Source organism: Poecilia reticulata, chromosome 2 (genome assembly GCF_904066995.2).
Source record: "Poecilia reticulata chromosome 2, P_reticulata-male-v2, whole genome shotgun sequence".
Taxonomy (NCBI): Eukaryota; Metazoa; Chordata; class Actinopteri; order Cyprinodontiformes; family Poeciliidae; genus Poecilia; species Poecilia reticulata.
This window is the reverse complement of record NC_088831.1, coordinates 7,769,634-7,780,591: the sequence shown is the minus strand read 5'-3', so window position 1 is coordinate 7,780,591 and position 10,958 is coordinate 7,769,634. Positions and strand designations below refer to the sequence as shown.

The following is a 10,958-nucleotide window of genomic DNA, read 5'->3' as shown; positions in this document are numbered from 1 at the left end:
GTACATAGTGATGGCAGCATCATGCTCTGGGAAGGTTTTTCTTCAACAAGGCCAGGGAAATGTCTCACTCTGCAAGAAGTCCAGCTTCTGGTTGTGCAAAGCAGGTAAACAAACCCAGAATACCTGCAGCTACTGTGGGTAGCTAAATGCAATTATCAAGAAGCATTTATGTAAAAAAAGGAATATAAAAAACATGCTTTTTCTCCATCATTTTGTGTTGGCCAGCTGCATTATCAAATACATAGCTGATAACAGATTTTAAGATATCCGACTTAAAATCGGAAAGATCCATAAATATCTCGGCTTTAATGTCAATTCAAAATATCTCACGATGGGCAGGGACTGAAAGAGGAGCAAAAGCAAATGAGGTGGATTAGCACTAATGATGAGTAAAGATGACCCCTCCTCCCCCCTCAAAAAATGTACGGTTTAGTAAAGGCTTCCAGGGGTAATCAATGGTCAACCAGCCATTAATTTATATCAATTTTGTTAATGTTGGGGGAAATGCAGGCTGATCTGTGATGACCGCTGGAAACTTTGTGAAAATCTTTCTGATTGCACCGGCATAAACGAAACCGGCCACGCAGACGTTTGACACCAACTACATGGCCTTTACTCCGGCCTGATGGCGTCATCCAGGACATGCTGCTGTGGGATATTGTTGCCAGGAAACCGAGTCTTAAATCAGAGGTGTAATCAGATTTGTTGCAAGACTGACTGCTGCTGGAGATTCACAAAGATTCTTAGAAGATACGAGTTACTGCAAAATTTAATTGCCTTTTGGGATACATAACGCATCTTTGAATTAAATTCAGTTTTAGGAACGCTTGTCACTTTATATTCAGTGTAAAAAGTTACGTCTTAATACTGTTCAAATTAAAGTTTCTCCTTTCTATGATACAGTAAAACAGAGAAACTTCACTATTAATAAACAGAATATGAGATGGAGAGTAAACAATCAAGGCCAGTTAGAAAATGTTTCTCTTCTCTGCTGCAACTTCAGCTTACTTTGTGTCTTCTCCTAAATGTTTCTCTCTTTCGCTCACGCGGATCGCTTTCTGATGGCGTGATGTCGATCCGCAGAGGTCACCGTCCAAACTCGTAAAAACCTCCTACACACACACACACACACACACACACAGTGTAACCAGAAGAAAACACAATATGAAGCTAAACTAAAACCTGCTGCTGCTAAACTCGCTCTTTAACATAAAAAAAACAAAGGACTTTATAATTTCATATCTGAATGAGTGAATTATTGTGGAGGCATTCAAGCTCCTCAGCTGGTGCAGGCGCTGGATTAAAGTGTGCAGCACATGTCCCGGGGTGTGTCTCTCAGTGGGGTGTTGGATCAGGGACGCCTGATTGGCGCCAACAGCTGCAGCGAGCGTTTCTGATGGGAGTTCTGTGGAGTCAGACGATTAGTTTTTCGTGCAGATTTAGAAGAAGTGGAATTTCCCCAAAGATGACGCACCTCGTGGGTCCAATTCATCACGGCACTTCTGGCGAAAACAAGTCAAAAGACACCAGCTTAGGTGCTCCGGTTAAACTCGGAGGGTCAGGAGCCACCTGTTTGACCACTGATACACACAGCAGCTGCTGGTACACACACGCACACACACACACACTGCCCTTGTTGCAAAAAGACACATGTCACTTTATCTATTTTGGCTCATTTGTTTACAGCTGCAAGGATCACAAAAACGAAACAGATTTGTGGCTAATTTTGCGCATTTATTGAACAAATGATACACGGTTGAGGGTCTGAATGGGGTGGAAGACGGTCACTGAGCCGAGTCAGGAGAGGGGGGTGGAGTCGATTCTTGTTTCGCTCCTGCTTCTACCTGCAGAAGTGAAAGAAGAAAAAGAAAGAAAAGAAAAAGAACAAGGATGCGTCATTTATTCACAAAGGTGTACAAATGGCAAAACGTTCAAGGCGCGGGGTCGTGATGCCGGTTTGCGGCGTGGGCGGCGGCGTTTGGAGCGCCAGCTGGAGGCAGACGGGAGATGCGCCTCCCTGCTGCCTGCAACCGGCTGACGCAGCGCATCCGCCCACGCCTTCTGCTGCTTTCCAGCCGTCCCTGCCTTGTTCTGTGCGCCGGTGGACGACACGTCCAGACTTCAAGCCTCCAAAATACAACAACAACATTGACAACTGCACAGCCCTGAGATAAACACAAGACGATGTTGTGTGCAGCAGAACAGAAGAAGATTTGTCCTCCTGATTCACTGGAGTGTGTCTGTTTCTTTAAAAACTAACTAAAGCAGATAGAGATGCACCGATCCGATGTCAATATCTGAATCGGTCCCCATAGTGAAAAAAAAAAGATAGATGTAGTATCGATGACAAATGTGCCAGATCCAAATAGTCAGATCTATGCAGAGTAATTCTACACTTTATGCTCAATGAAGTCGTGCTTTATCGTTTATTTTACATTTTATTGGAATTCCTAATTTTGTTTTCTGAACAATTTGAAAAAAGTTTTGCTGCAGTGTTTTTTTTTACACATGTAACCAAAGTCGTCAAAGAAAAACTGGTGTTTTTTGTCAGTTTCAGTTTTAAAGTTGTGTTGTTTTCACACGTTTGACCAAGCTTATGAAGCTACTGGTGTGTTTAAATTGCACTGGAGTAAAACTGGCAAATAAAATTGCAATTCAGTACATTTATGTCTGTTTTTCAAAAATAAATAAATAAATAAATAAGTGAACTCGGGACAGTTTTCTGTATCGGTTGATACTGAATCTCGGATATCGGTATCGAAAGTGGAAAAAAAAATGGATCGGTGCATCTCTAAAAGCAGATGTGTTGTTTTTTTTTTTTTTGTGAATGGCAACGAAAAATAGCTTCCTGTCAGAGCCGACATTTTAAAAGTCTCTGCAGCTTTTGGCAAGTCACATTAAAAACACCAAAAAATGTGAAAAACAAACCCCAGCATTAGAGACAGAGAAAATGCAGCGTAACAAATCACCTGCTTTAACAAGATGAACTCTTCTCTCTCTATCAACACATAAACAGAACTGCACAAATTGATCTCAACACTTTTGCTGAAGGGTGGGACTGGAAAGTCTCTGCTGATATTTTTTCTACAAACTGCTGCAAATATTCAGAGCACAGAAGTACTAGATTAAAAAAACCCAAAAAACAAACAGCTGTTTTTTGAGAAAAACTGTGGAAATGTAGATTTCTAGCTGGATAGTCAGTGTAGCTTCTGTCTTTTTTCTGTTCTCCATTTCTACTACGTTAGTGAAAAAGCTGTTTTATCTGCAAACATCAGACTTAAAGCAAGCGTGAAACTTACAATTTAGCCCAAAATTATTCATATCTCTCTCAAATATAAATTTAAAATCCATTTATTCAACCAAAATATCTCTAAATATTTATTTCTGCTTTGGAAATTATTTTACCATCAATGTTGCACTTGTTATTCCTTCATTATTACAGCAATCAAACCTTTTTTACCCATCAGTCTTTAAATGATATCACTATTTTTGGGGAATTTAGAGGTAAAAATTGAAGTATGATTTGCCACTAAACTATAAATCACATCATATACTGGAATAAACGTCCTTGGCAGAAGTTTCCAACTAACTGGTGGCGTATCTGCTTTGCCACCATATGGGATCCAGAGGACAATCAGGACGCTGCCCTCTGCACACACACACATCCCACACACACACTGAGAGCTGCATCTATTAGACTCAGGTGTTAAAAACACAGCAGACTACAAAAAAGGAAGAGCAAACTGTCCTGCAGCCGCTCAGGCTGCGCTGATAGAAGTCTTATTTCAGGAAAATGTAGGCCACACAGCACACAATGTCATCAGCTGCCAAGTTAAGACTTTCTATAAACGAACACCTTTTTTTTTTACCCCTTTAAATTACGCAATCACTGGTGCCAGCAAAAAAATGTTTTGCCAACATGGATCCTAAATTAACTCAGCCTACTTTACATTTGCAGAATCCTGTGCTGCAGGGCGGCCGAGGCGTTCATCACGTAGAAATGAGACTTTTTCCAGACCTGAATTAATGATTCGCACTCAATTTTAAAATATAGAATACTAAACCGGACCAGAAGCTTAGGATGGAAATTCCTACAGTAGGAAAAGCTTTAAATACAAAAGAAAAACAAAGTGTGAAGAAAGAAGAAAGAACATAAGGAAGAAACTTAGAACTCAAGGAAGACGAAAGGAAGGAAGAGTTTAAAGAAATAAAGGAAGGAAAAATCTAAAGGAAGAAGTCAAAGAAGGAGACAAGTCTAGAAGTGAGGAAGGAATTGACCTGAGGATGGTAGGATACAAGTGCAGCAGGGGATAAATGTTTTTCTATGCTCTTATTTATTTTAAATTCTTGTCCAGACCTGGAAAACGATGAAATCAAATGACATAATGTTTGATCCTTTTCCCGGCTGCGTAGGGAAACAGAGCAGATTGTCCTCTGCGTCGTCTCCAAATCTCCGCCCCATTTGCAGCTCTGAACTTGGAGAGGTTTAAAAATACTTCTTCCCTTGGATCTCCAGTTAGCGCCAGTGTTTTTGATGCTGCGCTCGCACCGGCAGGATGGGACCTGCTGTTTCCGAAAGATTACAGCCCACCATGCATCTCTGCTTTTTTTTCTTTTCTTTTTTTTGCCAGCATTAGAATGAAGGCAATAAAAATAGCAGTGGTAAATCCTAACCTCTGGCTGCAGCTAGGGAAGCTGGCAAAAACGTGAAGCAGGCAGTTTGTTTGGACACCCGTCCAATAAGCCCTGAAACGCTGAGGGGCTCCTGTCAGCTGGCTGCGCGAGGTAGAGAACCGAAATGTCTGCTGTCCTTACCAGCTTCTCTGCCCGCTCCCTCAGCCTCCTCCAGACCGTGTGATGAGCCTGCAGAAAGGAAGAGGAAACGTGACATGATGCGGGCACATGTGCACAAACACGGAGCACACATCCCTGCGTCTGCAGCTGAGGCGCGTTGCTGTGGAAACTTGCGACTCATTGCAAATTAACCACAGGGTTTCTTTTTTCTTGATGTATCTTAACAGAATATTTCTTCATGTTTCTTTATATGCTTGTTTATATTTGCAAACAAACACGACACGCATCTCAATCAGGAAAACCCTATAAATGGAAGCACATTACCATAATAAAAGGTAATGAACAAAAACTGATTTTAAGTGATTAAAACAAAGAAACAAAGTGTAATGAATAAAATGTAGCGCAACACAGAACTAGGACTCACTCTTTTTATTTCTTTTACCGTTTTTACTGTGTTTGAAAACAACAAAAAACACCTAATTTTACAAACTGAACCATATAAAAATGAAAAATTTTGTTTTCCTGACAAAGAATCATAAGAAGAAGCTTATTAAAAGCTAAAAATGTTCATCTGTTTTTTTGTGCCGCTTCAGGAGTGATTAACGGAGGGACTGAACAGTAAAGGGATGAAGAAGGAAGAAAGAACTGATGATGACTAGATGGACGGGTGGAGGGACGGATGAAGAAAAGGTAGCTGACAATGGAAAGAAAGAGGGAAGGATGGAATGAAGGTAGAAAGAAGGACATAAGGTCATAGGAGAAGTAGGATAAGAGGTGGGAAGAAGGAAGGACAGATGGACGAGAACAACGGAGACAACATAGAGTTAGAAACCAAAGGAAGGGAAGGAAGTCAGCTAGAAATCCACTTTTAAAATTAATGCTACAAAGTAACTAACAGCAGAATCAAATTTCAATCAGATCATGCAAGCTTTGCTTTAATTCTATTTCTTTTTGCATCTAATCATAAAGAAACAGAATTAAGCAGAAAAAGTGTCGCAGAACCATGGAAAGAACAACAACAGGTTTCCTGTAAAAACAGGAAGGGAGTGAAGTTACCAGGCTACATATTTATGAAAAATAGAGACTATTCCTCATTTCCATGTATGAAAGATTTACAGAAAAGACCCAACACAAAAGACATGCATTAACGTTGATTTCTCTTGTAAAGAATGGACAAAGGTAACTTTGGTTTCAAATAATTTGAATAATGGACAATTCCTGTTTTCTCTTCAGAAGACCACTTATATTAAATCCAAATATATTACGATGAGTATAACTAATGAGTTGTGGTTACCAAAAAATTACAAATGAGTGTTAAATCAGAGGAGCTGAGAGTCCTCTGATTTAACGTAAATCAACGTTGCAAAAGAGGAACTGACTGGAGGTTTTCTGGAAGGCCTCAGGACATAATGTCTCCAAGGCAAAGGTGGATTTCAGATCATCTACTCAAGCAGGCGGCCAATGAAACAAGCCTGGCAACAACGCTAGCCAATGCAAGCACCTCCATCGGGTGGAAAAACCCTATAAAAGGCGAACACAAAAGAGGAAACTTTGGTTGTTTTCTAGAGGGAAATTCAAGTCAAGATCCTGATGGACAAAAAGCCCTGCTGCTGTTTGTTTCTCCAGACCAGGAAAACACTGAACTGCACATGTTTCCAGACTGGTGAGGAAGAATGTGACTGCAGCTGAAGCTGCTGATGCTGAGCAGGCTACTGGGGGGAAAAAAAACTAAACTGCTGAACCAGTTCAGTTCAACAGAGCAGTGCAGAGGAAAACATTTACACATCACTGATAAAATGGTTCATGTTGTAGTTTTTACAACGTTTTGGTTTATCCTCCGCAACACTGAGCTGCAGCTACACCAATAGAAAAGAGAAGATCTAATCCAGTTTAGATCTCTTTCCTTCATCTTATCTTGAATGCATCCATTTAATGTGGGACACAAAGCTCATTCTAATACATTAAATACAGTAGGCAAACAGCACCCCCTGCTGGCAAAAGAGGGAACAGGATTTTAAATATCAGTAAACTGGACCAAAAACAATATTTTTTTTCTATGGCCAATAATAATTAAATGAAATTCTTTCAATAATAATAATAATAATAATAATAATAAACTTCCATTAACAGGACAGTAAATAAGTTATAATTTATTTACTAAAAAATTAAAAAATATAAATAATAGAGATGTGCCGATCGATCGGCCACCGATCATAATCGGACGATTTCCGTGAAAAAAGTGTATGATCGGTGATCGGTGATCGCCAATCACGGTCTCTTGTTGCCGATCACACAAACCGATCACCTGCATCTCATTTCGCAGCCTGCCTGTGCAGCTGGTCTCCTCTTTCCTTCACACTGCGCAAACGCGCAGCAACAAATCCTGTAAGCGATGTGGAACTATAATGTGTGTTATAGTGAATGGGGACGTTTGCGTGTTGCGGCGGAAAATTGAAGCACGTGGGGTGAAGCAGGTCAAAATGCATCAGCACGACGAATCCAATATGGCATCAAAACAATGACATACTTGACGGAGTTTGGCTACATCGAGGCTCACTGCAGTAAAAAAAGACATATGGAGGATCAGATAGCAGGTAAAGCAGCGCACAGCTACAAACACTCACCCGGATTAGCATGACGGTGAGAAAGCTAAACAAATAACCTGCAAAATTATTTAAGTCTTCGAGCTTCGATGTTCTGTTCTCGCTGTTGAACCGCTGCTCCGCGCTACAGGTAGTAATATTTCACAGACGGAGCGCCGCTTCTGCTCCACCTGGTAGTGACTCTCACACCGAACCTCTGCTTAAAGCTGCAGCATCTAACTAAAAAACATACATTTTACATTTGTATTAAAACTTTCGCTGTCCTAACATGAGACAGATAATGTATCGATGATCGGCCCTCATGGGTGATTGGAATCGGAATCGGCAGGAAAAAACCTGATCGGCACATCTCTAATAAATAAATAAAATAAAATAAATAAGATCCATAAAATGAACCAAATTTAATTTTGTTTTAATTTCACATATTCACTATATTCATTTAAATTAGTGAGATAGTAAATAATTCATAATCACATCTAATATTTATTTATATTTAAAAACTTCAAAATTAGGTGCAGTTAATGTAATTAAAAGCTTAAAAGGGCCAGAAATTTGCTGGGCTTAGCTCGGCCTACCTGTAGCTGCAGAGGGAGAGAGAGGCCCTGCGTTCTGCGGTGGTGACCCCAGGGACCCTGACCCAGGCTGTGCATAGCCGTCACCTCATACTGGGAGCACAGGCCTGTTCTGGCCACTAGAGGGCCCCCACTCAGCAGCACATGATCACCGCATCTAAAGGAAATACAGACAGATGGTCAAATTGAGGAAAAATAAATAACCAAGTAAATAAATAAATAAATATTAATAATATTCACCTATAGAGCATGACTGTGCCTTTAGGACTTTCTGATGCTTTCTGTTCTACTTCCTCCTGTTTACACCTGAGACACAGAATGATAAAAAGTGAGAAAACACACTTTTGTTTTTTGTTGCGAGTTGGACATGTTCAAGTCAGTCTGGACCTGCTATGTGAGAAAACCTCCAGCGCCACAGAGGGCGCCACCTCCAGAGGCTCCCAGGCCAGGTTCTGATGGATCAGCTGCTGGGCCCCGCGGGTCAGAGAGCGCAGAGACTCCTGCGAGCAAACACAACACACAAACTCCTTAAGCCTTGCTTTTCTGCAATGTGAACTCAAACGGTACCAAGTTTCACAGAAACAGACAGGAAACTTGTTTCTGATTCAAAACGGTTCAGTTCTGATCTGGGTTACTCTGGGTTACCGGCGATGGAGTCCAGGAGTCCAGCTGAGGGTCGAGGACGACGTCACAGCAGAACGCCCCTGAAGTCACTGCAGGAAGTTACGGAAAAGAACCAAATGTGAATAATCTGAACCATAAAAAAATATTTTTTAATACAGAAAGGTCTTTTTTTTTTAATGAAAAGGATGAGACTGTTCACTGCAAAAACACAAAAACTCATTATGTATTTTTGGAACAGTTTGCAACGCAAACATATTAGCACACTTGAAATAAGACAAAACTAACTTAGAAGTAACTTTTTCGCAAGATATAAGAGCTTGCTTCACGTCAATAATTCCAAACTCTAAGTTAGTTTTGTCTTATTTCTAGTGTCTTAAAATATTTGCTCTAGAAACTAGACCAAAACACTTGCTAGGATTTTGTATTTTTGCAGTATTGTTCTTGCTTATTGGGTTATGTGTTCACAACTCAAGGCAGCACCTTTTTCTCCTCCCCAAATTGCTTTCCTTCCACTAAACTTTCCAGGAACGTTCATGCAAAAGAAGCAGCTTGTTTAGTAACGACCAATTGTATTCTCCTTATGAAAACTGTCAATCATTGTCTGTGGGTCTTCCTCTACCTGGGATCTCCGGTGTGCTGAGAAGCTCCACGGTGTAGTCATCCTTAAACGCCGTCTCCAGAACCTGTCCAAGCAGAGCGGAGCAGGAACGCCAGTAAGCCTGAAAGGCAGAGAGACACATTAATAACTTTCCCAAACTGACTTCCAACCCTGAAATAATTTTTTTTGCTGTTTTTGTTGTTACCTCGTTGAGGAGAGTCGGGTTGCCGTCATTGAACGTGAGCAGAGTGAGGGTGCAGGAGTCGGTGAGCGGCTGGTGGAGGGGCCACAGCTCTCCGTCCACAAGCGCTAGCGCCGAGTTGTTCACATGATACTCAGTCAGATCTGAGGGAACCGCATACATATTTAAGCCCAGGTCGTTTCCCCTTTAGCTTCAGAGTCTGGCGTCTCCTGCTATACGTACGTCTGGCGCAGCTCAGCGGAGTGGACATGCCTTTGTTCATGATCAGGAGTGTGCCGTCCAGGCCCGGCCCCCTTAGGGACACCTCGATCTTCTCGATGCGCGGGTACAGAGCTCTCTGCCTTTCCTGCTCTCTGGAGAACACGGCGTTACGGCGACTGTGTATCTCTGTGGGTGACGGACGCAGAGCTGCTGCAGCGGATGAAAACCCTGAGTGGAACAAGATGGAGGAGAGGATTTAAACAGAAAGACAGAAGATGAGGAAGTTTCAATTAAATAAATGAAATTGTTTTTTTTTTGTTTTTTTATCTGGACTTTACCTAGGCTGTTTTAACACTTCAGGAGGTTTTCATTTCCTCCTGATGCTGTTTTATTGTAGATTTGCTGCTATGTTTGGAATCATTGTCCCTTCACCTGTTCAATGTCTTCACCTCTTGAATACCTACATTAGAATACCTATATTAAATGTTCTGTTATTGTCTGTTTGCGTATATTTATATGCAATATATGCAAAACATTTACAAAAATTTGTACAAAAATAAACAGTAATTTAAAGATTTAAAAAAATTAAATAAAGGAACCTAATTATTAAAACAATTAGATTGGAAAGGACATGAAAAATTAAATAATTGTGATAAATTAATACTGTTGAAAATAATTAATTTAAATTTTTGACGCGTTGTATAATCCAGTAAGTTGGGATAATTCTTATTTATTTTTTGGATACAATATTTAGCACATTAATAACTTTACTATGCCTTTTTTATTCCTACATTTAATGACAACTTTGTCCTCCACAGAACCGACGACTTTAATGAGATAACATCTCTTATTTCATAGGAAATACTGTTTGTCAACAGTGGCTTTTGTGTTCTGTATTAGGCAAATATTTCTATAATTCTTTCATATTTACAATTTATCATTATCAAACCTTTAAAGCTAGTGTTCAACATGCTGTCATGCTAACAGCTACTTACGTCTCCTGAAAACTTGGCACGCGGTCCTTGTCGCCATTGTTCCGTGTATTAATACAATTAATAGAGAAAACAGCTAAAAATACAAACTGTAGAACAGTAAAGAAAGAAAAAAGAAAATTCTAGCTAAAGAAGCACTTATAGTTGAAGGACGCCATGCATAAGTAGTGTGCACCACTTATTGATGTCCGCTGAGTAACGGAAACTGAACGTTCCGCGTGAAAGAGGAACTAAACTGCAATTCTACTTACTGACACCAGGTGTCACTGTTGGTACCAAAACATTAACGTCTTAATAATTGATTAATAAAATGACAAAGCACCATCATTATTTCTGTTTAGTTTCAGTTTTATTTATAAGACACCCTCATCT

At 40.3% G+C, this 10,958-nt stretch overlaps 1 protein-coding gene across 1 annotated transcript; it reads right to left on the bottom strand.

The window, feature by feature from the left end:
• Positions 1 to 1,713: 1,713 nt before the first annotated feature.
• mrpl39 (mitochondrial ribosomal protein L39) lies at positions 1,714 to 10,791 on the bottom strand. Its single transcript, XM_081616699.1, has 10 exons — positions 10,590 to 10,791; positions 9,616 to 9,822; positions 9,397 to 9,536; positions 9,213 to 9,312; positions 8,615 to 8,682; positions 8,357 to 8,469; positions 8,210 to 8,275; positions 7,973 to 8,126; positions 4,816 to 4,863; positions 1,714 to 1,844 (listed from the first exon to the last, which is right to left on the bottom strand). Exons 1-10 carry the CDS (start codon positions 10,624 to 10,626, stop codon positions 1,785 to 1,787), a joined length of 993 nt encoding a protein of 330 aa, XP_081472825.1. The 5' UTR covers positions 10,627 to 10,791; the 3' UTR covers positions 1,714 to 1,784.
• Between the last annotated feature and the right edge of the window lie 167 nt (positions 10,792 to 10,958).